This window comes from Takifugu flavidus, chromosome 19, assembly GCF_003711565.1.
Source record: "Takifugu flavidus isolate HTHZ2018 chromosome 19, ASM371156v2, whole genome shotgun sequence".
Classification (NCBI taxonomy): domain Eukaryota; kingdom Metazoa; phylum Chordata; class Actinopteri; order Tetraodontiformes; family Tetraodontidae; genus Takifugu; species Takifugu flavidus.
Genome location: NC_079538.1, coordinates 4,508,923 through 4,531,399, shown reverse-complemented (window position 1 = coordinate 4,531,399; position 22,477 = coordinate 4,508,923). Strand labels below are relative to the sequence as shown.

The 22,477-nt window shown below is 44.8% G+C and overlaps 6 protein-coding genes across 9 annotated transcripts; 2 read left to right on the top strand and 4 right to left on the bottom strand.

Annotated features, from left to right (window-relative positions):
* Positions 1–13: 13 nt before the first annotated feature.
* Positions 14–6,679, bottom strand: cd164 (CD164 molecule, sialomucin). 3 transcript variants are annotated; one of them, XM_057017810.1, is made up of 6 exons: positions 6,369–6,679; positions 5,701–5,769; positions 3,773–3,835; positions 3,441–3,548; positions 3,054–3,128; positions 14–2,975 (listed from the first exon to the last, which is right to left on the bottom strand). In XM_057017810.1, the coding sequence occupies exons 1-6, from the start codon at positions 6,436–6,438 to the stop codon at positions 2,737–2,739; spliced, it is 624 nt and encodes a 207-aa protein (XP_056873790.1). In that variant the 5' UTR covers positions 6,439–6,679; the 3' UTR covers positions 14–2,736. The 3 variants fall into 3 exon arrangements, with proteins under 3 accessions (XP_056873790.1, XP_056873791.1, XP_056873792.1); XM_057017811.1 differs by having other exon boundaries at positions 3,441–3,545; XM_057017812.1 differs by lacking the exon at positions 3,441–3,548.
* A 349-nt stretch (positions 6,680–7,028) lies between these two features.
* On the bottom strand, positions 7,029–10,319 carry ppil6 (peptidylprolyl isomerase (cyclophilin)-like 6). The gene is made up of 8 exons (XM_057017809.1): positions 10,051–10,319; positions 9,872–9,967; positions 9,144–9,332; positions 9,008–9,070; positions 8,765–8,912; positions 8,000–8,059; positions 7,528–7,663; positions 7,029–7,424 (listed from the first exon to the last, which is right to left on the bottom strand). Exons 1-8 carry the CDS (start codon positions 10,126–10,128, stop codon positions 7,313–7,315), a joined length of 882 nt encoding a protein of 293 aa, XP_056873789.1. The 5' UTR covers positions 10,129–10,319; the 3' UTR covers positions 7,029–7,312.
* Positions 10,320–10,495: 176 nt separating this feature from the next.
* On the bottom strand, positions 10,496–13,106 carry LOC130516620 (trans-L-3-hydroxyproline dehydratase). The gene is made up of 6 exons (XM_057017807.1): positions 12,554–13,106; positions 11,704–12,182; positions 11,460–11,629; positions 11,156–11,278; positions 10,913–11,050; positions 10,496–10,677 (listed from the first exon to the last, which is right to left on the bottom strand). The coding sequence occupies exons 2-6, from the start codon at positions 12,173–12,175 to the stop codon at positions 10,552–10,554; spliced, it is 1,029 nt and encodes a 342-aa protein (XP_056873787.1). The 5' UTR covers positions 12,176–12,182; positions 12,554–13,106; the 3' UTR covers positions 10,496–10,551.
* A 1-nt stretch (position 13,107) lies between these two features.
* On the top strand, positions 13,108–18,343 carry LOC130516611 (flap endonuclease GEN homolog 1). The gene is made up of 13 exons (XM_057017789.1): positions 13,108–13,577; positions 13,660–13,849; positions 13,936–14,112; positions 14,361–14,471; positions 14,576–14,649; positions 14,757–14,842; positions 14,997–15,147; positions 15,318–15,354; positions 15,441–15,521; positions 15,605–15,735; positions 15,806–15,867; positions 16,345–16,494; positions 17,045–18,343. The coding sequence occupies exons 1-13, from the start codon at positions 13,417–13,419 to the stop codon at positions 18,244–18,246; spliced, it is 2,613 nt and encodes an 870-aa protein (XP_056873769.1). The 5' UTR covers positions 13,108–13,416; the 3' UTR covers positions 18,247–18,343.
* Positions 18,344–19,196: 853 nt separating this feature from the next.
* Positions 19,197–19,613, top strand: msgn1 (mesogenin 1). Its single transcript, XM_057017652.1, has one exon. The coding sequence runs from the start codon at positions 19,197–19,199 to the stop codon at positions 19,611–19,613; it is 417 nt and encodes a 138-aa protein (XP_056873632.1).
* A 1,142-nt stretch (positions 19,614–20,755) lies between these two features.
* On the bottom strand, positions 20,756–22,431 carry mrps10 (mitochondrial ribosomal protein S10). Of its 2 annotated transcripts, none has more exons than XM_057017813.1 (7): positions 22,272–22,431; positions 22,060–22,112; positions 21,670–21,736; positions 21,464–21,603; positions 21,268–21,376; positions 21,046–21,135; positions 20,756–20,936 (listed from the first exon to the last, which is right to left on the bottom strand). In XM_057017813.1, exons 1-7 carry the CDS (start codon positions 22,341–22,343, stop codon positions 20,856–20,858), a joined length of 612 nt encoding a protein of 203 aa, XP_056873793.1. In that variant the 5' UTR covers positions 22,344–22,431; the 3' UTR covers positions 20,756–20,855. The 2 variants fall into 2 exon arrangements, with proteins under 2 accessions (XP_056873793.1, XP_056873794.1); XM_057017814.1 differs by having other exon boundaries at positions 21,685–21,736; positions 22,272–22,429.
* Between the last annotated feature and the right edge of the window lie 46 nt (positions 22,432–22,477).

The following is a 22,477-nucleotide window of genomic DNA, read 5'->3' as shown; positions in this document are numbered from 1 at the left end:
GACGGATACACCCTTACTTGTTGAACAATTAAACTTTTATTGGTTTAAACACATTCAGACAAACTCAAAGGCAGCACTAGTAAACAAGGCACAAAAAAAAGCTTTGATGGGACAGAAGAAGAAACTGAATAGAATTTTGGGCGTCGTGGCACCTGAAAGTCTGTATATGGCTGGATGTGGCAAAGTGGTTTTCTGTCGTACCTGCAGGAAGTTTAAACCACGTGACAGCGGACTGGGTCGGTCAAAAAGCAAAAGCTCGACATGATGACGCGGCAGAATGCAACAGAAAATCACCTCACTGGTCTGAAAGTGCCATGAATCTATTTCACTTTGTGGCGTTTAATTTTCCTTTTTTTACAAACTACATTAACTGAATAAGGCACTTTTCCATAAGAGGTGCACGGACTGATGAACACATAGAAGCTGAGCCAACGACAGATGCGTCTGTGTGTAACCATGGAAACCAGAGGTGTTCGGACCCGGTGCCATCGTGTGACGCGGCGTCCTTAAGGAGTGTTGCCGGCGCCTCAAAAAGCATCTCAAAGCACCATGATGGGACTGGGCGTATTCTAAATAAGACTGCTGGGAATAAAACTAAAATCTCTCAAATTCTGAAGGGCGAACTCTTCACATCTACAGCCGGGTGCCACCAAGGCAAAAGGAACGGGCCAAAGTTAACTCGCCACAGTCGGGTCTTTGGGCTGTAGCCAGGCTAAAGATGTGTTGAGGGCGAGGAACTGGTAAGACGTTTAAAAAAAGCAGCAGCATAATGCAAACAAAAACACCTGCACATGAGTTTTTAAACCACATCTGAGTGAATGAAATAGTGTGATTTCTCAAGACTGAATATTCATACAAGCAACTTTTTTTTTTTTTTGGCTGAATCATCAAAACATTTACACGGACAAAGTTACGAATCAAAGCTCGTCAGTGCAATGCTCAATTTCCATGCCAAAACTGAGGACTTTGGCTTAATAAACATCATTTCAAGGCATTCATCAAGCTAGCATTCGGGCTAATCACAAATGTTTGAAGTGGTATAAAAGTGAGTCTAAATCCCCAAGAACAAATGCCAAGCTAGGAAAAAAGAAAAAAAAAATCACAATCCAAACATCCAGCATGCCGTAAGAAAAGGGGGGGGGCAATTTCAAACAAAATAATCACTCACAAGCTGCTCTCACAAGCATAATAAAGACTTCTTCATTTCACTTTCCTCAAGCTGAAGCCGAGACAAAAATAGAATATGGCCATCGACAGGGACAAAATCAGGTTTGGATCACAGTTAGCAGCAGGCTAATTAGCGGCGTTAAAGCAAGTTTTCGCGGTTCGGTTGCTGCGTTTCTGCACATGAAGCTGCTTTGACTAAATCAGCGCTGTCAAACACACTGTGCTCCTTCACATATAAATACTCATGAATCCAGGCCCCCGCAGCCACCAAGCTTCTAAAAGGGGGGCGTCGAATTAAAGCACTCATTTCCCAAATGGAGAGAACACCTTCACACCTTCACCAGCGAGGAGACCACAGGACCGACGCACTGGTTCCATCTCAACTCCAAGGGGGAGAAACGATCGCCTTCGTCAGTCCAGCTGGGATATTATCTTTCTCACCGATATCAGCACCGCGATACAGAATCATTGTCAGAAACGAACCGGCCCGTGGGCCTTGATTAGAGAAAGGATTCTCCCTCATCCACACATCTCCTTACTGGACATTAAAAGGCACTTCACAGCTGTTCACCTCAAAAAAGTGCACGGCATGTTCTTCAACTCACGAGTCGCACTACATCATCTACACTAATAACTAATTAGGTTTGAAATATTCTCCAGTATTCTTACATTCCGGCCAGCAGGCCCATTTTCACGTGCTAGGTGGAGACATTATGCTAGCAACCCGTTTGGGAAGGTGACGACTATCAGGATGGTGGAGGAATTTGACTCGTGGTGCGTTGCATGGAGCTGATCTATGGCAGCGGCTGTATAGGGCTGAAGCCTTCCAGAGAGGAAGTGCAACACAACAGACACGTCTAAACGCCAAAGCAAACGACTAAAGCAAGCGATTACCTGAGGGATCGTCGTATCCCCTAGATGATAGGGTGCGATAGGGTGCGTTCCCTTCCACCACCACCCCCCACTTACTTTACATAATCCACGAACAGATATACAATATAACCCACTAACGGGGAGGGAGGCGAGAAAAACTGCCTGCAATTCAACAGGCTAAAAGCAACACGGAATCACCGCGGCCGTCGCATTTAAAATGAACCTTAAACTCAAACAGTGTTTCGAAAATGGCGTCAATTCTAACGAGGCGCAGCGGGACGCGCCAGAGGACGAACAGAAACGCTGCCGTTTAGTTAATATTAGAAGGATGATCCAGTTTTAAGTAAGGAATCACAAGAGGAGCTGCGAATAACACGACCGCCCGAATTGGTTAATAAAAAAGGTTATTTTCCTGGAATGACTAACAGCAGGAGGTGGGAGTAGCTTGTACAGGATGTGATGTAATCCACACGTTCAATATGTGGCGTCAGATATCGGATCACTAGCGATCACTTTTGGCGTAAGAATTTCTGGAACTTGAGTTAACCACAGGCATTAGTCGGGATTTCTAGGACGGATCGAGGTGTGGAAACCCTGCTTTTAAACACTGTTTGAGTCTGTTGTGAGGAGTGAGTGTGGAAGGGGGGGGTCTTCTCTGGAAGGTTCTGATTGGTGGGGGTGAGGTCGGAGGCTGCTTCAAAGGGTGTGGTAGTTACGGTCCTTGGACTTGCAGAACTTATAGAGGAAGAAGATCACGGCCTGGAGGCCCAAGACCAGCACGATTCCACCGATGAAGCTGGCGGCGTCGAACGTGTTCTTGTGGGGTTCGGGGCTGGGGGCGACCGCCGTGGTGCTGGTGTTGGTGGCCGCCGTGGTGCTGGTGTTGGTGGGAGCCGTGGTGTTGGTGGGAGCCGTGGTGCTGGTGCTGGTGGGAGCTGTGGTGAGAGACACAATGGAGATGAGGATACGGCGGCGTTGCGTAGAGCCGCCATCACCACGTCTGTGGGGCGTACCTGACGTAGAGGTCGAAGCAGTAGAAGTGGCGTTGGGGGTCATGGGGGTGCTGGTGGAGAGAGTGGTGGTGTTGTCTGTGGGGGGGGGCGTAGCAAGAAGACATGTTTTATTTAAAGTTTGGCTTGTTTCACGCCATTCTTGAAGGCTTAGCTTACAGCACAGCCAGGCACGTGGGTGTGAGGCAAGTTATCTATAGCTTTAAGTTTAATCTTCATCACAGATGTCCAAAATGGCGGTTTTATAGAAAGGACGCTACATATTCAAATAAAAAAATGCAAAACAGGATAATTGACACTGCAGGACAGCTATTAGGACGAGTGCATTCGGAGTGTTTCAGTCCTGACGTGGCAGGTAAGACTACAGTGGGGTAGAAAAGGACCGGTTACCTGTGGAGGTGGTGTTAGGGGAGGTGACAACAGTGGTGGGAGCGGGAGTGGGAGCGGCGGTGGGAGCGGGAGGGGGAGCGGCAGTGGCAGCCATTACTGTCGTTGTTACTGCAACCGGACAGAAAACCAACACCAAGACGAGGAGAAAGCAGGAGACACCGACCAGAGACAGAGAGAAAATGGACAACCCTCTTCACGTACGTTAAAGCGCAGGTAAATGTGCAACAGACACCCGAGTTAGTCAGACGAGCACCGGACCACAAGGACCCACTGAGGTGGCTCAGCGGGGCCCGTCCCACCTGATGCGAGCGGCCGCCGGCCGCGGCACCTACCTGCACACGTAGCGTTGCTGCAGCCGTCTGTTGGACCGGTGGCGTTGACACAAGCGATGCCCGCTGGAAGAGACAAGAGTCACGAGGTGAACAGATGACCCACACAAACATGGCGTGCATTCCAGTCTCTGCTGCTCCTGTCCAATGGACTGGACTTCACTCCTCAATCATCAGCTGGTCTACGGCTAAAAGCTGAGAACTGCGTCAGCCTTGTACCAACAAACAGCCTACCCCCCCCCCCCCCCCCCCCCCACCCCCCCCCCCCCCCCCACACACACACACACACACACACACACACAAACATAGATTATTTTGTCTTCATTACAAAACCGGATGACAAATTAACCACAACAGGAAAAGGACTTTGCTCTGTTGTAACGTCTCCCCTCTCCAGACACCAACCATCGTTTGACTCGATTAAAAAGGCCAAACGTGACCTCTGACCCAACGTGGCGATATCCACGACGGCCGGAGTGTCGGCATTCAGAGCCAGACTTTGATCTCATTTTGCTGCCGTTCCATCTAAGATGAAGACCGTGTGATCCGACAGTGTAATCCATATCTGCCCCCCCACCCCCACCCCCCCCAGCAGGTCAGAGGGATGTTATCTCACAGGCAGCTGTGAACATTTGGACTCACTCACACCCTGTTTCAACATGACGACATTTCTTTCTTTCTTTTCTTGACGCTACAGATGAGTGCGACAGCTACAAGACGCCACCCTGGGTTTAGCAGCTCGCAGCCCCACAGGCGTTGAAATTTTAATGCAGCCTTCTTGTACACGTGCCAAAATCGAGGGTTTTTTTGTTTTAAATGTGGGCGATGTTCACGCCAAACCCGAGCGACACTGTTCGACGGGCTCCTCCTGGGCCACACTTACACGCGTGTGTGGTATGCAGTCGCTACCGTTGCAGCATGGCTGCCACATTTTAGGACGTTATTTTCAGCTCTGCTGTTTGGGGTCATTTTACAGAATAACCGCTGGATAAAAACATAAACTTTAAAGCGTTTAATGGGGATTGGTGACCTTCTCGTTGGAATGATGGGGAAATGTGTTCGCACTGAAACAAACTGCTCATCAAAGATTCAGTTAGACCACTGGAGTTGGAATTCGATGTGTGTTTAGTTCAGTTATTTTATAGTTGTCGAGTAGCTGAGATCACATGGATGGAGGAAAGGATTCTACAGGGAACCTAAACAAACCTGTCCTATCTCCTCCTTCCTTCTGGTCACTCCAGCATCCTGCCACACATCCCAGGGCTTCCTCTCCCCTTCATCTCCTCCACACGCCTCTGTGCTCCACACTAAATATCCTAAAATAAAGCCTTTTTTTCCCCAGGACCTCTTGTGTAAACACAACACTAAGGAGGACGGGATCCTTCAAGGAGCCTGTATTTTACAAGGAGGACACTTTGAAGTGACAAATCAGGGTGAACAGAAAGTGGTTGGCACTTGAAACGGAGCGTGTGCAGCCAACGGGAGGCTCAAGAGGAAATCACTCATGCATCTTTATCGCACCGACCTTTGAAAAGAGAAAGGAAACCCTAATCATAAGAGGATTCCCAAATTAGGCTGAAACACACGTTCTCTCCAAGGTGCAAAAGCAGACCGATATGAATGGAAGCCTGAGAGTGTGGCGCTTATGTGCTAAACTAAGAGAGAAGTGAGAGTGACCGACCCAATGAATTACAATAGAAAAATCATTAACCTGCTGGGTATCCTGCACTTCCCTGTCACCGTGGGGGGCAGGAACGAACTCCCAGCAAGAGAAAAGACAGAATACGGCTCGACCTCTGGGGCGATGATGCCATTTAAAAGTTGGTATCACCTGCCATAAATTCTCCCCATACCCAGGGATCATGTGTCCCATGGATTTAGCTGTTTGGACAATTTAGGACACACAAAGGCGAACCTGTGGAGATACTCACATGAGCACTTCATCCACTGACAATCTTCCACGGCTCCGCATGCATCACATTGCAGCGATGAGCACCCATCTGCAAAAGAAGTCACATTTCAGAATTAGGCACGAAAGCAGAAATAAAGGCCACTTCCTGTATTGGAGGGGGGGGGGGGGGGGAACGAAACTAATGCTCAACAGATGTGGAGATTTGCCATCTACTTCACATATAATGTTTCACAATGAGGGAGCAAAGGCGGCTTGTTGTGGTGAGCTCGTTACACAACAAGTCGATCGGGTTGGTGATACCTGATCAACTGGATCTGACAAGCGGGACTGGACAAACAGTCCTGTACCGTGGGGGTGTGGGGGTGTGGGGGGGAATCACAGGATTTGTTAAAGATATCACATCCTTCTTGGTTTCAGGTAACCAAGCTCGCCAAGGCTAACCCGTTAGCCCGGCGTGTCATCTCAAGTTTGACTCGCCAGCGTGGAAATAAAAGTTTCCCAAATCATATTTTCCAATATTTGTTGCACAAACAAAACACCGCCGACTAAATTTTAAATAAGTCCAGCTACCCCCACAGGAGGGGTAAGAAAAACGACGCGGGGGATTAAAAACAACCCACGAAGGTTCGGGGCGAGCTGCGTGGGGACTCGGCTGAAGCTAACCACTAGCTCCGGTCGCAAACTTACCTGCGTCCGCGGCGCTAAACGAGCCCGTCAGAGCTACAACTGCGGCGAAAAACAGCACCTTCTGGAACATGACTGCGGCCAACTTATGGATCTGGTCTGCCGACTCGGGGGGAGATTGTAACCGAGGAGAAACGTCGAGAACGAGCCCAGTTTCGTGTCGTCGATGCTGCCGTTCGTGCTCCGCAGGCTCCTTCACTTCCTATCTGACAGGTCATGTGGCACTATTTTATTTCTGGGAGGGGAGAGAAAAGTGAACGTGGGCTGGTAAAAGCCAGGAAAAGAGGCGGCTTCCTCTCAGCCCTCCCCCCTCCCTGTTTTACGTCAGTTGGCTGTTAAAAAAAATAAAATAAATAAAATAAAATCACTCGATTTACACCGAACAGCACCCGACCCGACCACATTAAATAACGAAACCGTGTCAGGTGAAAAAAAAAGAAGATATCAATGCGCCATGAACAACCTGGCCCGGGTTGAGACAATTTTAGTCATAAAAAGCTCGATATAAAACACATTCATTCATTAACTGGGTGTGCATTAACTTCGTGTGCATTTAGCGTGCACGCTTAAAATTGGCATTATTAGATCGGGGGAAAAATATGTGAAAGATAGAATTTCATGAAGACCACAACTGTTTTACTCAATAAAGCTATAAACAATGGATTTATTTTATTTGTTCCGGTTTAATTTAAGTTTTACATCAGTGTCAAGGAACACAAATCTCAGGCAACGAAACAATACACACCCTCTGGATTATAAACTTAAAAGTGAACATCAATGAAAGATTTAAATCTGTCTGGCTATGAAAGTACACCACAATCTATAACTTTACATTCAGATCTCAGCAGTCCCAAAAGGTCCCTTCAGCCTCCAGAACAATGGCGAAAGAAAAGTCTGGCTATTGCATTAAATCACAGGTAGATCGAAGAGATTTAAATATGTCAGAATTAAAATTCAAGCGCTCCACAATCTATAACTTTACATTCTTCCGTGGGCCTTTCATTGAAAGTCGGGATCTCTTCCAGTCTTTTAAGCACTTCAGCACCTTCGACCACTTGACTTGAAAGGAAATTAAAGTCATTAGATGTAAAGTATATTTATGGTAGATGCGATGTTATCCAATATTGTGAAATTTAACAGCTCTCAAGTTCATCATACAAACCCAAAGGCAACATAGGTCAGATCCATCCAGGGCGTCGGCTCAAGGGTGATATAGAATTGGGATCCATTGCTGTGGGGACCCTTATTGGCCATTCCAAGAATACCTCGTTTCGTGTGAGACACTCCAAAACATTCATCTGACAAGGGAAATGTTCCATTATGTGAAGCGTAAATTCAGCAAAGTGCACACAGTGATTAGATGAGCATCTTAAAAACTGAGAGCCCAAAAGGATTTTATTTCATTTCAACTGTTAAATGGCCATAATTTATTGGAGATTTTTAAAGTGTTTTGATTCAGCGACAGCCTGACTATCGATTGAGCTCTGAAGGATTTGGTTTGATTTTTTAAAAAAATTTAACTGTTGAAAGTGAAGGATGCTCAAAAAAGAGAAAGTTTTCTATTAGTTTCAATGTTATTAGTATTGTAGGTACAGAACAGTGCATTTTTCTGATTTTTACATCAAACATTTTACCTTCAAATGTTGGCCCATAGATTGATTCACCCCCATTTCCTTTCCTTTCTGGAGAAATGTCTGAAAAAGACACGTTCATTATTTTACTTTTTAAACACTATAATGTTAGAATCTATCTGAACATCCAAATCCTTTAAGAAAACCAAGTATTGCAACAGAAAAAAGTTAATGGCGGCCGAGCAAAGGTGGCGGAGCGGCGGCAGGTGGTGGCTACCTCTCGCGGACCTCCAAAATGACATTTAAAAACGGGTTCTGGGCAGTTTCTGCCTCAACAGGCCTTTAGTTAATGAGCTGAGAGGTGCTGTGGGACGTCGCTCCTTTCTGTCTCTGCGACAGTTTGAACTCGTTTTTATCCAATATCTTTTAACCCAATTTTAGCAAAAATTCACATAAATTTAAAAGTCACAATCGTGCGTGTCCTGTGTTTGTGTGTGTAATGGGGGCTTCTGAACATATACAGTATTTATTGAATTGGGTAATCAGGAATAGCCAATCATTATGAGGGCAGGAACAGGCTAGCGCATGAGGCACACAGTCATAATTTCTTGGAATTGTCTAGTGATGATTACTACCGAGCAGCATGGTGGTGCACTGGTTAACGCTGTCACCTCCTAATAGGGAGGTTTCAGGTTTGAATCCTCCTCCAGAGGAGCTGGGGGTTCAGGCTTCCCCCAAGAGTCCAAAGAAATGGATTTGAGGGATGAATTGGCTACTGTAATTGACCTGTGAATGGTGGTATTTTGGACAGTTTGAACAGATCTGTACCTCCTCCTTGGACCCAACCATTGGGTACCACACGATGAAACACTGAGTCCTTGTAGCAAAGCTGCATGCCGCTCTCTGTCAGCCCTTGCTCTCCAGTGCACAGAGCCTCAAAGTTCTTTGAAGTCTTGGGGCAAAAATCTGAAAAGAGCTAAGACACAACAATCACTCTTTCTCTTTGAGATTCTCCTAACCAGCTATTCATGTTTACGTGCACCTGGAGAATGTGTGTGACAGACTCCACACCTCAAACGTGAACCTCCCCACGGACTCTCCTCCTATCGCGATATCCATGAAGACAAACCGATGCTGCAATTAAACAAAGGCTTTATTTATCCGAGACGCGTTTTATGCAGTTGTCATCAAAGTGCTGTCGACTTGCCCCAGTTTCTTTGAGGTGTTTGATGTAGAAATCCTCAGTGACGGCCTTGTAGAAAGACTGTGGCCGATCAAAAGTGAAGCTGAACTGATCCTTGGCCCATTTGATCAGATCCCTCTCATCACCAAGAAGAAGGTTATTCAGAAAACACATCAGGCTGCTGCTATACTGCCAAACTTCACCACGCAGCTCCTGGAATCACAGGTAATGAAAAGGTAGTGAAAATTCCTGGTTACTCGCCATGACAGACTTCAGCACCGTTTGCTGTTTGAGTGCTGAGAACATTAAATATTCTAGGTCCATTGCCAAGATCATCATTGTTATGTCTTCTTTCATGGTATCCTGTTAAAACTATATTGTTACTCAGCCCCATTTATGAATGTAAAAGTATTCTTTTTTAAGCTAACATGTAAGAATTTATTTTAATGCATGAAATTTCCCCAAACCACAATACTACCATGCACTACACACTAGTACTGCAGCACAAGTGATCCAAATTTACTACAGTCCTCTCCTTTGCTTTGTACATCAGTTTTATTGGGTATTAATCTGTTTTTGAATCTGTAACTGGACGAGACAAAGGACTTGGTCATGGACCTAGATTGCAGGTTCAACCATTGGGGTGCGCTTTGCATGTGTGAGTAAAGGATGGGAACACACAGAGGCCAAATTCACAAACACTGAGCGTGTGTGTAAATGTAACGAATTAAAAATGGCGTCACGTGACTTACCCTTTTCTTGTTGCATAGGTATGTGTGCCAGTCGAATTCAAACAAAGGTTTAATTATCGGATCCGAAAATGCATCCGAAAACTCCAGTTTTAGTCCCTGAGGTCCAAAAACTCAAAATATTGATAACGAAACAAGTATGGTTCCGTAATATATTGAAATGACCGTGAACATCGGGTTACCTCTGCAATGCTTTTGGCAACATAGAAATTGGGTTCTTTGATTGAACCTACGATTTCTATTTGTATTTTTGATTCCATGTGAAAGAGATGCGATTAAACAACGTACGACTAAACACCTTTAAACACCGCTTCAAAATATAGTATTTACCTAGTACTACGCAAGTTAAATCGTTTGTCTCGCACTTTTATCGCACTTCCGCTAACAATTACTATCAACATCCGGTATCCATAGTAACGATGTTGACGCATCTTAGCTGGTTAGCTAGCTAGCGGGAGCCTGTTTGTAATTAGTTAATAAACCCATGAATTTAGATTTGTTTTTTCTTGTTAAAAAACGCCTTTGGCACTTGTGATAAAAATAAAGGGTTTGTGTGACACATGTGCCTATATATACATATAAACTAAATTGTAACAGATGCTATATAAATAAAGACTGATTGATTGATTACAAATTTAAAGACATTTTTATTCTTGGACCTAAAAAGAAGAAGCAGCCCATCATCACTTCAGCAGGAAACCCTGTGTCAGGTTGTCTTCTGCCTCCTGCACAAAGCATGAAACTCCAGTATAAAAAGCTCTGCCTGCAACTTCCACCACCACAGCCTTGAAGTCTCCACAAGTCGTCTCCTGAGCAGAAGCACCAAAGACAGTCATGTACTCATTCACAAATCCTATTTTCCATTTTTATTGTATCTGACATCTGGGAATGTATCAGTGTCAATTATAGTTCATAACTGTTTCGTCATTATTGTGAAAGGGTTAAAGTCTAAATGGGTCCTGCTCGAGACAGTCATTCTGTGTCTGTATGAGATTAAACCTGAGGCAGCTTCCTCTAATACACCGAAGAAACAAACGTTGGTACCTCCACAGCTTTCCCAGTGAACAGTGATCCTGTGGCTCCACTTTTAAATGTCCGGGTCTGGTTGAGCTGGATGAGACCTTTGTGAAACTGAAGAGCTACTCGCGCAGTTACACCTGAACCAGTGGGACTTCGGTCCACCTGAGGACATGTTTACCCTAGTTAAAGCTGCTTCATTCTGAAGCTCATTCGACCTTGTGCAAATAAAATGGTGGGGGTTTTCCCGGCACTATTATCATTAAGTACCTGAGCTTCTGCAAACACACAGATATTAGCAGTGGGATCAGTGGAATAGTTGTCCTTCCCATCAGTAAGGATTGTACCATAGAGGAAGGCCAGATCATCACTGACTGGGTGGGACAGCCTCACCTAGGAGAAATTGTTAAAACTGGGAAATAATTTCAAGTTATAAAGGCTTCCTGCATTCTAAAGAGCAGGCTTTAAAACCTGCACTGATTAAAACATCACCTGTCTGAATTATTTAAATATAACAAGTTCAACAAAAATGTATTACACTTGCATCGCATACATATTACTACAATGAGCTTACCTGGGATTTTACAGCACTGGTTACTGCTGTGGCTACATCTACGAGATCACGGGTCTTAGACTTGGTCACATCAAGACCAAACCTCTGGGCATCTACAAAAGCATAGAACGCTCCTCCATAGCTGATGTCCACTGTTACATCACCATAACCTTCCACTTTTATCATCACATCTGCAGGAAAGGGAATTTTTAAGTCCAGCAGGTTACAGAACTTTGTGATTTCCCAGCAAATTTAAAGGTCCTACCTGTTGCAAATGCAAATGCTGGCACACTGAGAAACCTCACTCCTCCTGTTTTACCGTGCGAGTACTCTACATACGCCCTCACAAGACCACAGGGACAGTGTATGTTCACTTGCGTCTCTGGTGACTGTGGTTCTTTCACCAGTTTATAGTCGACTGCAAAGCGGCCTAATGCGATGACAGCGTGCCCACACATGGTGCTGTAGCCTTCATTGTGCATGAACAAAACTCCCAAATCGGCCTCGGGTTTCTCACTGTCCACAATCAGAGCACCATACATATCATAATGTCCTCGCGGCTCATACATCAACACCCTCCTAAGGTGGTCCAGCTGTTCGCGGACATAACGGCGTTTGGCCAAAACACTGTCACCTTTGACATCTGGGTAGCCGCTGAGAATTATGCGCAAAGGCTCTCCACCTGTGTGCATATCGACCACTGAGAGCTTGTCTCCATCATGAGGGGGAAGCTCCATCTTGGTGCTAAATTTAAAAAAAGGAAAAAAAAAACGTTTTTTATTCCATCATCACAGCATAAACCATATATTAACAATTTTAGGAATGTACAATTTTATATTTGTTTTAGGTGGACAACTTAAATTCTGGTAATGTAATAGTCCTGAAACCTTTGTACCCCATTTATGATTGTCAGCAAAAGGAGCTTAATTTAATACAAATGCATTTAAAGTCTACATTGAACTGACAGCTCGCCAAATAAGAGTATCCCTCAGTGAAAGCCAAGAGTCTGATGGGTGGCTTGCAGATTAAAGCACTGTAACATTTAATAAAACAGAAAAACTGCAGAAATCAAAATGGTAAAAAAAAAAAAAATCAATATGCTCTTGAAAACTTACGTGTAAATGAAACACCGAACTTTAGTAGTTAAAATAGAAGAATTACTAAAGATTGAAAAACTTTTGCAGAGGACACGTCGGGAACCTGAAGGCGAAAACGTTCCCAGCAGCGACACAGAGACTACGGAGCGTTAGAAGGGACATAGAGAGGGAGAAAACTGCGATTGAAAAACCATAAAACATCAGTGTTATTTAACGAATGACCAGTTGAATTAATGCTTATTCTATGGAAAATAATGACTCTTAAGAATACATAAACACAATATAAGGAAACAAGAATACGAATTAAAGATTATGGCAGGGGTTTAATCCAAAATGAAAACAGCAACAAATGTAGAGATTTCTTGCCGCAAACGTGTAATACAGATGTCCGTTTTGATGACGTCAACAATGCGTTACCAGCCAGACCACGGTCTACAAATAACTTTCATTCATTCATTCAGTCAGTCAGTCAGTCAGTCAGTCAGTCAGTCAGTCAGTCAGTCAGTCAGACAGACAGTTAGTTAGTTAGTTAGTTAGTTAGTTAGTTAGCGTTCCAACACATCTACTTCCGGTGAAGCAGGCGCTGGAAGATGACGTTTGTGTTTGCGCGTCAAATTTTGAATGAATTCGTTGGCTGTCCGATTTCCTTTTCTGTCTTTGGTAACGGTATTCCTGGCGGTTATCTTGAAATTTAAATAGCCATTGTAGGTGCATGATATTAATTATAACTACTATACATCTTAGTTAGATTTTAATCATTGTTTCAATGTCGTGACATCTCATGCCCAAACTAATCAGCCTAAACTGAGGTCCGGAAACTGCCTCTGCTTTGTTTTGAGTGTGACATTGGCGGCTTTCATAGCGTTCATTCACTTTTAATCATGGGTGTTCATGAGTTGTGGTCAATCATCGAACCAGTTCGTGAATCGGTGCCGTTGTATAGTTTAAGCGGAAAGACGCTGGCAGTAGACCTGAGTTTATGGGTGTGCGAGGCCCAGCACGTCCAGGCAATGATGGGGAGAGTCAACAAACCACATCTGAGGTAATTGTTACCTTCATTTCTTACTATATTTTAGTCCTTTAAACTCTTCTCCGTTAATCCCTTGTGACGCTTCTTTGTCCAGAAACTTATTTTTCAGAGTTTCGTCTCTAACGCTCATGGGGATAAAGCTTGTTTTTGTGATGGAAGGGGAAGCCCCTAAGATCAAAGCGGAGACAATGAGCAAGAGGACCCTTGCGAGATATGGAGGTTTTAAAAAGACCAGCAGCACGACCAGCACCGGCAGGGGGCGCTTTAAGGCTGTGCTCAAAGAGGTTATTTGCTCCTGCCCTGCCCTGAGTCAGTTATTGCCCCTAGTCGTGAGATTTGCATGCTTATGTGATTTGTCCTACCCCCTTAGTGTGCTGATATGTTGGACATACTGGGAGTGCCTTGGGTGACTGCTGCTGGGGAGGCTGAGGCCATGTGTGCCTTCCTGGACTCACAGGGCCTGGTGGACGGCTGCATCACCAATGATGGAGATGCATTTTTATATGGAGCCCAGATCGTGTATAGAAACTTCCATATAAACAGTAAAGTATGTTCATGTAAAATCATATAATCCAGGCAAAACGCAGGCCTAAAGATAGACGATGTCAGATATTTGAATCATTGTAATCTGGAAACTTGCTAAGAGATGCGCATTCAGAACAATATCAACAATATCAGATGATGTGGAGTTCTCTCACCACATTCCAAGCGCATGTCCGAAGTTTTTAATTCTGGTACTTTGTTACGAAATATATTTTCTCTTTGGACTTGAATCTACTAAAATTAATTCTGTAGGACCCTCTTGTGGACTGTTACAAGACTTCACGGGTGCAAACTGAGCTTCATCTCTCCAGAGAGAATCTGGTCGGTCTGGCTGTTCTCCTCGGTTGTGATTATATCCCAAAGGTACAGAGTGGTAAAGAAGAATCAAAATATGCCCCAATAAAATTTATGGAGCTGGCCTGTGTTAAATATGCACTAAATATTCCCTTATGGCACTCTTCCATAAGGGAATACCAGGTGTTGGTAAAGAGCAGGCCCTGAAGCTCCTCCGGATGCTGAAAGAACAAACACTTTTACAATGGTAGGAAACACGCGCTCCAAAGGTCGTGCTTGTTTTTCCATTTTGGTTAGTTTTATCCAGTCTGTATAACAGTGGCGTGTCTCGTTGCCCTTCTCTACTTGCCTCAGGTTCACCCAGTGGGAAGAGCAGAACGCAGGAACACCAGAGGTGGTTTTAAAGAAGGTTGCTCATTGCCCTGTTTGTCACCATCCTGGTGAGTGAAGTAAAACGTTCACACATGAAATGATGTAACCGATTCTGCGTTATATCTTTGTAACACATCATTTTTACCAGATATAAAAGTGGTAGAAGTAGAAGGCCTGTTTTTGGTAATTACTCAGTGCTTGTGTTTTATGCAAACCAACCAGGGTCTGCAAAGGCACATGAACGTGGTGGCTGTGTTCTTTGCAAAAGCAATCGCTTCTGTCATCCTCAAGACTTCGACTACGAGTGTCCCTGTGACTGGCACCGCTATGAAAGGACCCGCCAAGTCTCGTCCTTTGAGACAAATATCAGGAAGTAGGTGGAATAAACTGTAAAATAAACCAGTTTTCTTTTGATTGAAACAGAAATGTACACATACGTAAGAGAAAAGAGCACGTGAGGCAAAAACAAGTAGTATTGTATTAAATTCATGGTTTGTGTCTGTGCGCACGTGCCTGTGCGTGCGCTGTGTGTTTGTCCTTCAGGAAAACGATGGCAAGTCCACATTTTCCCTTCACAAAGGTACAACGGTGTCAATAGGCAATTCTTTATTCTAACAAAACAGCAGCTTTGATAGTTTTACAGCCTCGTACAATTGCATTTTTCAGATCATTTCTGAGTTCTTGATTTCCAAGGATAAACCTGTGTCGCATTTCAAGAGGAGACAACCAAATATGTTGTTGATGCAGGTAAATCCATTTAAACCACCTGTCCAGTCTATTTACGCAGCTCGTTGCCTGTTTCCGCTGATAAACTTTTAAATCTCTTCCAGAAATTTGCCCATGAAAAGATGGAGTGGCCCAAACACTACACCAGTGAAAAGGTTTTAGTCTTGCTGACCTACGCAGAGCTGATGAACAAAAAATACGGCCGAGATGTTTCCACCCAAATCAAGCCCCTCAGGTAGAAAAGAAAAAACTGATGAACTTCTCCGAAGAAAAGCTTAATCCGCACTTTCTTCTGCTCGTAAAAGAATCCTGAAATCGAGGGTGAGGAACGGCGTCCCCTGCTTCGAGATCGTCTGGAGAACTCCAGGTCGGTTTTAATCACATGACTGACGATTGCGTTGACCTCAACAGCTTCCATCATTTTTGGTTTTGTTGCGTTTGGGGGGGGGGGGCACAAGAAAACATCCTGTGGGTTGAGTGACGCGACTGATGCGACAAGTGGAGGTTCGGGTGTGGGGGCTGCTCGTCACCGGGGAGTCTGTTAGTGATTTGATGTTAGGTGGGGTTCAGAGGTGACATGTCAGTCACAACTTCTAGGTGCTAAAGCTGCTTCCTCAACAAACTGGGATGTCTGTTATATCAAAGTCCAAATCACTAACAAGCAAGTCCCACCTGAGCAAAGTGTTAGCTTTTAGCCTAATCCAAATGGTTTGTTCAATATCTTAAAGAAGCCCAAACTCGACTATAGCAGAGCGATGATCCTGCGGATTGGACGAAACAATAATCATGATTATGGCAGCAATAATGTATTTATGGTTGATTTAAACGCGCTCGTGTTTGGCAGAACATTATTCGTTCCCCGATCAGCAGCCGGCAGAAGATCATCACGAGGTGAGGACAATAGAAGAGGCGACTCTCTTCCGTGTGGCCTTTCCAGAGGTGGTGGAGAAATATCTGAAGGACAAATCAATGGCTGAAGGAAAAAAGACCAGAAGTAAGATGCATGTCATGAATCCTTGTTTTGTTCATTTGTGCATGCATATATATTAAGTTTAATATAAATGTCAAATGAAGTGTGTAATAAACAAGAGTGGGGCACAGGCAGACAGGACAGGACTTCCCACACTGCTGACAAGGGTGTCCTGATCAAAGGCATCAGGGTCTGGCTGCTTTTTCAGGGTTGTCTATTGCAGCAGTTCCAACACCTGAAAATGCAAAAGTTTTGACTAGTTCACACTAAAGGCTTTGATGCAGCCAGGAAGTGTCTGTCTCACAGGCTGAGCTGCCACTTTATGCAGGTTGAACTTGCCCCCCCCCCTCCCCCCGTCCCTGGGTTTAACTTCCTGATGTGCAGCTTTAGCACTGAAAAGACCTTGGACTAAAACGTAAACTCAGTGGGGTGAAAGTCTCTAAATTCATGCTTGTTCTGAAATGATAAGGAATGTTTCTATGACTTGCTGTTAAGCTTTTTTCCCCCCATTCTTTTAATGTAACCTGCCTCTCCAACTGTCCCTTTTCTGAGCCTGATTCCACCTCCTTTACAGGTAAGAAATCAAAGTGGAGAAAGGAGGCGCCGTCGGATCAGATCTCTGATGATATTTCAGAGTGCCTGGCTAAGCTGAGTCTTCAGAATTCTGCTGCTCCTCCTCAAACACCACATCCAGTCATTTCAACAGATGAACCAGTATTCGTGGACAATCCACTGGACCATGACTGGAATCTAAACGAAGGTCAAAGCGGTATCGACCAGCACCCCATTACTTCTGTGGCCTCGCCTTCCGACTCTGCTGTCATCGATGCTCTCCACCTGAGCAACATTGACTGGGATGCTCTGTCCTTCACGTCCTCTCCACCTGCACCGTCGGCCGCTCAGGCCAAGCCAAGCACAGAGAGGCAGAAAACCTCACGTGGTGTCGAAGAAGCAGACTCCAGCTGTGCTGCTCAGCTGTGCTACACGGAGCGCTCTCTCCGGGAGAGGCTGCTCCTCAAAAACATGGCTATCGCTGCAGACCAGGAAGAAGCATGCGAAGATTCGAAACAACTGAAAAATAACAATCCCTCTTCTTCCCCAAACGTAGACGGACATGAAGAAGTTCCCACAAATCATGGCAGAATCAACCCACTCTCTGATAATATCAATTGTGCATCAAGTAGCCAACTTTCAGATGCTCCAAGGGTGAAACACAGGGAGGCGCCTGTAGCACGACCTTCACGTAAGACCAAAAACCTTCATAATGGCCGCCAAAAGCCTCCTCAGAAAGATAAATTTGTTACAAAATCAGCTTCATCCTCGGGTGCACAGCATTGCCCTGACCCCAGTCAAAGCTGGAAAAACCTACCAAGGATCAAGAGCAGCGTTTGTGTGAGCGTAGATTCATCCAGTGAGGACAGTGACACAGAGAACCGGCAGATTAGGCCTCAAGGAAAAGCTAGAATTAAGCCTGTAGATAAGATCAAAGCTAACCTTTGTTCAGGCGTGGCTTTGAAAGCCATTTCTGGTCCTACACCATCGAAAGCAGCTTCCCCTGTCCAGCTACCCAGGGTCGAACACGGCTGCAGTCTGGAGATCAGGACAAACATCATGCCTGTATGGGATCAGGACAACTCACCCGCTAAAGTGAACAGTGATGCCTTTCTCCAGGATCCGGCCTCGCCCGTGGTCGTGACGGACAGCGACGATTCCGTGGTCTGTAGCGAGAGTCCGCTGCCGCTGGCGGAGAGGCTGAGGCTCAAATTCCTGAAATGAGGATCATATCAAAGACTGCGTTCCTTCAAAGGAAAATTGATTTCATATCAGTATGTAAAAAAAAAAAAAACCATTAGAATGTTTATGAATATTCCTATTTGTGCTTGAACTGGTTTGTGACTGAGGTAAACTGCATGTTGTGTATCTGACGGTGAAGATGATGCTGGGCCTTTGGTTTTACAACGGTGGTTTCCTTGATCAGGAGTGAGGCCTTACACACCTTTTTCAGACATGAAAGGTCTGGCAGGAGGTTGGTGACAGCTGCATCCTCTGCCCAAATAACAAGAGTCTCATATTAGGCCTTCAAATATTGGGCCTCCTATTAGGGGCTCATGAGTCCTACATTAGTTCTTAACATCCCCTTTTTGTCTTGTCTAGAAAGCTTAAATTTTAATTTGCGTGTAAGGGTTTCTCTCCTGACACTTGTCTTCAGATTTTTAAGGTTATCCTCGTTGAACAATTGTCCAGGAAACGTTTTCCAGTGTAAAAGTTTATGTTTCATATTACTGACTTGTTTTTGGTCGCCTGACTTCCAGAAGAGGCGAGCAGATCTGTGTCGGGAGGGGGGGGTGGAGGGGTGGGGGGTGATGATCTCAGGTGGAACGGCAGCCTCACATTCATGGATCAGCCCGATCGCATCGAAACGATAATTATCGACACGCAGGCTCTAAAGACTATTTCCCACAAAAAGGAATCTAATTATTTTTCTTTCTATCGCATTATCCGCCTCTTTAGCGGTCTTCGCACCACAGTGATAACGAACGACGTCCTCGCATTTTGGCACTTGGGGTTTTCTTTGAACTTTTTTTTCTCTCGCTTGAACTGTGAACCCATAAAACGCCGGAGATCTGTATAAAAACGCACAGGCGACATCACCTCCACTGATGTTTGTCCTCCCATATTGATGCCCTCGTCGAACTTCTGGAGGTGCCGGGATATCGGTAACTAAGATGGACCGGGATGGTGCTGTTGTCAAATTTTTATCCGAATGGAGCGTCTTGGATGCGGATCACGACTCGCATCACTCCACCTCCCCGGAGTCCCAGATTGATTCCCTGTGCTCCTCGCCGGAGATGTGCTGCTCAAGCGGAGACCAAGAGGTCGGCGATTTGTCTTTCAGCTGTACGCAGAGAGCGAGATCCGCGGCGCAGAGAACGGGCAAGTCAAAGATGTCTACGAGAAGGCGCATGAAGGCCAGCGAGAGAGAGAAGATGCGGATGAGGAGTCTGGCGGAGGCTCTGCATCAGCTCCGCAATTACCTGCCGCCGGATTACAGCAAGCGAGGACAGCCCCTGACCAAGATACAGACGCTCAAATACACCATCGAATACATCAATGCGCTTTCAGACATCCTCAGCCGTGCGTAACGATCGCGCGTGGATACCTTTTACGCATGGAGCGGCCTGTGAAATGGACATTTTATGAAGTTTACTTTCAGTTTACGGTGTTTTTTTGAAACCTCCTTTAGATAAATTAAACATTCGTTATTGGTTGTATATATTAGATTGAGATTTTTGTATATTGGACGCCCTTGATTTAGAGAATGATTTCAAGGTTTAATATTAGGGTGGCGTTTGTCCATTTGCGTTTGGTTTGCTAATGATCCAGCTGTTTAACTGTAGTTTTAACTTTTATAAAGGTTTAGCTGAACGTATCGAAGGGGGCATTCACATATTAACTCAGATAAATATCTTTCTTATTGACGTTTTATTTGTATTCATTTTAAATCGTGGCTTCAAAATATTCGAGCCCTATTGCTCTTTCCTAACAAGTTGACTTATTAAACTATTCACAATTGTGTTAAACGTATAAAGCAGAAATATTTTCCCAATAATGGACTTGTCCTATATCTGTAATAAATTTGTGTCACAATGAGTTGTTTGGACCTGTAAATTCATGAAGTGACGCGAGGACGAGGCGACATGAGGGGCCAATCAGAGCGCTGGAAAAAGAAATAGGCGGGCCTCTAGCTTCAATTAACCAATCAGACACCAGTATTTTCTTTTTAAAGTTGGTGTGTATTCCACAGGTTTCCAAAGAAATCCCAGCCAGGGACGTAAGCTCGGCACGTTAATCTTTAGTTGTTAATCGCAGGAGGCACCCATAGAGACATGAGAGGTGAAGATAGAGGCGAGCCACTGGAAAAGGGCCCTCAACCAACTCCCCTCTAATCACTGCAATCAAACGTAGAATGTCCAGCTGCTCTCATGTCTTTGCTGTCATAACCTCCGGTAATTAGAATTAAGTGCCTGATCTTTTCCTGTCAGACTGGGTCATGTCTCACTTGTATCTGAACTGTTAATAGGCATGGCCCTCAGGGACACCCACCTATGGGTCATCTTGGTTTTAGAGGGCACATGGCTGCTCTTATGAGAGTGTATCCATGAAGACAGGAGCCAGAAATCAAAATTAGGATTTGTATTTTTAAAATTAACATCTGGTCATTAATATTGTCTATTGATACTGAGAGAACTGCCCTATGTACATATGTAAAAAGAATGGAAAAGGGTTGAGTTCTGCATTTATTGGAAAACAAAAACGTTACAGTAGCTGTAGTATATTGGCCATCTCAGCATAATTCCACACGACCACGTCACCCATTGCTGATTTCACTGGGCAGGCTTGTTTTCGGCAGGCTGATCGTTCCACATGGGTTCGAGGATGTGATCAGGAATCTTTTCCATGGTGGTCTGATAACATTAAACGTGCAACGAAAAAGTTTTAGACTTTAACATTCCTGATTTGAACATCTGAACTACCTGAATTGTGGCATAAGTGCGACTGACTTCCCAAACTTACCTTTGTCACCTCCATAGCAACACCTTCAGGGAGATTCCTCTCAATGTACTCCAGGTAAACCTGTGCTGTGCTGCCTGTAATGTGAGACAGCTACAAAGCACGACATTCTGGTCGATCATCAAACAGATGAAGACTGAGACAAAACCTGCAACTGTCTGGCTAAGCTGATTTAAGTGCTACCTCATTACCCAGAGAACCCAATCCCCACTCCTGGATCCTCACCTCAATGCATCGGTAGTGGGTCCTCATCTCATACTGGACCCTGTGTTTTTTAAAGATGTGAACTGACTTCAGAAGTGTGAGCCTCTCTATGTCCCTTTTAGGTTCATACCTGGCAGAGTAGAGAATCATAAAAAACCAGTGAGGGATGGAACACAAGGTCAATGCGACGCTGTTAAATCTGTTAAATTTCACTCACACGTTGTCGATTCTGAGACCGAGCCCGTTCGCTGCCATGGTGACAAAAAACTCGTAACTGTCCAACACGGCCCTGTCATGACCTTTAACCAACAGGGAAACCCTCTGAAACAGCGTGTCAGGCTCATCTGTGACAGTTATCTGCAAGAGACCAACAAGTGTCACACAGCACATTTATTTCCTATTCTAAGGAAGTTAAAGCAAAACCTGCTGATAGCTCACTGAAGAATGTCCAGTTGAAAACAATGCTGAAGCGTGGAAGGATGGACGAGGCCTGCAATCACAACCCATTTCCATATGTTATGCATATATGAGACAAAGCACAGGCTATTTTGTTCATTTTATTAAATTGTAACTAGACAATAACTGCAGTTATTTTAACCCTCGCATGTTGTGAGTGTTTAATTAGTTCCACCCTTATAATGGAGATGTACTGTCTACAGTTTATTCTGTGACGATTCCAGACATATAATTTAGTCGTGGATTTTACATAAGATCCTGGGACATTGCCACTGTTGTATTTGATCTGATACAGTAAACCAGCCGCAGATGACAACGTGCATTATGGATCAATAAACAAGTTCATGACTTCTTTACCTGATTCTGGGGCAGCATGTGAGGCTTGAACAGGTCGTCGGAACTCCGAGATGCTGTAAAAATAGGCGTAAGTGACATTTACTCTATAACCACCATGGTGCCGCTCCATCATTGAGCCCTTAGAGACAATTCATGCTGATTTCTCCCGACCTACAAAGCAATTCTTAAGGACAATTCTACGTAAATATGGCACAAAAATCCAAACGCCATACCGAATGTGTGGCTCCACTAAGTATCCTTCCCAAAGAACACAACTGTCGTCTGAGCGCCATGGAGGCCGCCATGTTTTCGGGAGCCGTGAGGGGGGGAGAGGGTTTTCTAGTGCTGCCCCCTGGCGGACGGGCGGTCTAAGTGTGCGGGAGTCGTCTTAGCCTTCGGCACCACTTTTAACCGTAACCGATTCTCTTTAGTAAGCTGC

What these genes read in the sequence shown, in the direction of transcription:
- ppil6 (XM_057017809.1), bottom strand. Translation starts at nt 10,128, where the DNA reads ATGGAATCAAAAATACAAATAGAAATCGTAGGTTCAATCAAAGAACCC. An exon ending in ACCTATGCAACAAGAAAAGG is followed by an intron (nt 9,333 to 9,871) that starts GTAAGTCACGTG and finishes CTGTGATTCCAG; the next exon opens with GAGCTGCGTGGTGAAGTTTG. An exon ending in AACACCTCAAAGAAACTGGG is followed by an intron (nt 9,071 to 9,143) that starts GCAAGTCGACAG and finishes GTTTAATTGCAG; the next exon opens with CATCGGTTTGTCTTCATGGA.
- LOC130516620 (XM_057017807.1), bottom strand. Translation starts at nt 12,175, where the DNA reads ATGGAGCTTCCCCCTCATGATGGAGACAAGCTCTCAGTGGTCGATATG. An exon ending in GTGTGTTTGCAGAAGCTCAG is followed by an intron (nt 11,051 to 11,155) that starts GTACTTAATGAT and finishes ACATGTCCTCAG; the next exon opens with GTGGACCGAAGTCCCACTGG. An exon ending in TCACTGGGAAAGCTGTGGAG is followed by an intron (nt 10,678 to 10,912) that starts GTACCAACGTTT and finishes GCTTCTGCTCAG; the next exon opens with GAGACGACTTGTGGAGACTT.
- mrps10 (XM_057017813.1), bottom strand. Translation starts at nt 22,343, where the DNA reads ATGGCGGCCTCCATGGCGCTCAGACGACAGTTGTGTTCTTTGGGAAGG. An exon ending in TTAGTGGAGCCACACATTCG is followed by an intron (nt 22,113 to 22,271) that starts GTATGGCGTTTG and finishes CTATTTTTACAG; the next exon opens with CATCTCGGAGTTCCGACGAC. An exon ending in TTGCTATGGAGGTGACAAAG is followed by an intron (nt 20,937 to 21,045) that starts GTAAGTTTGGGA and finishes TAATGTTATCAG; the next exon opens with ACCACCATGGAAAAGATTCC.
- cd164 (XM_057017810.1), bottom strand. Translation starts at nt 6,438, where the DNA reads ATGTTCCAGAAGGTGCTGTTTTTCGCCGCAGTTGTAGCTCTGACGGGC. An exon ending in CAGCAACGCTACGTGTGCAG is followed by an intron (nt 3,549 to 3,772) that starts GTAGGTGCCGCG and finishes GTCCGGTTGCAG; the next exon opens with TAACAACGACAGTAATGGCT. An exon ending in TGCTTCGACCTCTACGTCAG is followed by an intron (nt 2,976 to 3,053) that starts GTACGCCCCACA and finishes CTCTCACCACAG; the next exon opens with CTCCCACCAGCACCAGCACC.
- msgn1 (XM_057017652.1), top strand. Translation starts at nt 19,197, where the DNA reads ATGGACCGGGATGGTGCTGTTGTCAAATTTTTATCCGAATGGAGCGTC.
- LOC130516611 (XM_057017789.1), top strand. Translation starts at nt 13,417, where the DNA reads ATGGGTGTTCATGAGTTGTGGTCAATCATCGAACCAGTTCGTGAATCG. An exon ending in ACTTCCATATAAACAGTAAA is followed by an intron (nt 14,113 to 14,360) that starts GTATGTTCATGT and finishes TTAATTCTGTAG; the next exon opens with GACCCTCTTGTGGACTGTTA. An exon ending in GAACAAACACTTTTACAATG is followed by an intron (nt 14,650 to 14,756) that starts GTAGGAAACACG and finishes TACTTGCCTCAG; the next exon opens with GTTCACCCAGTGGGAAGAGC.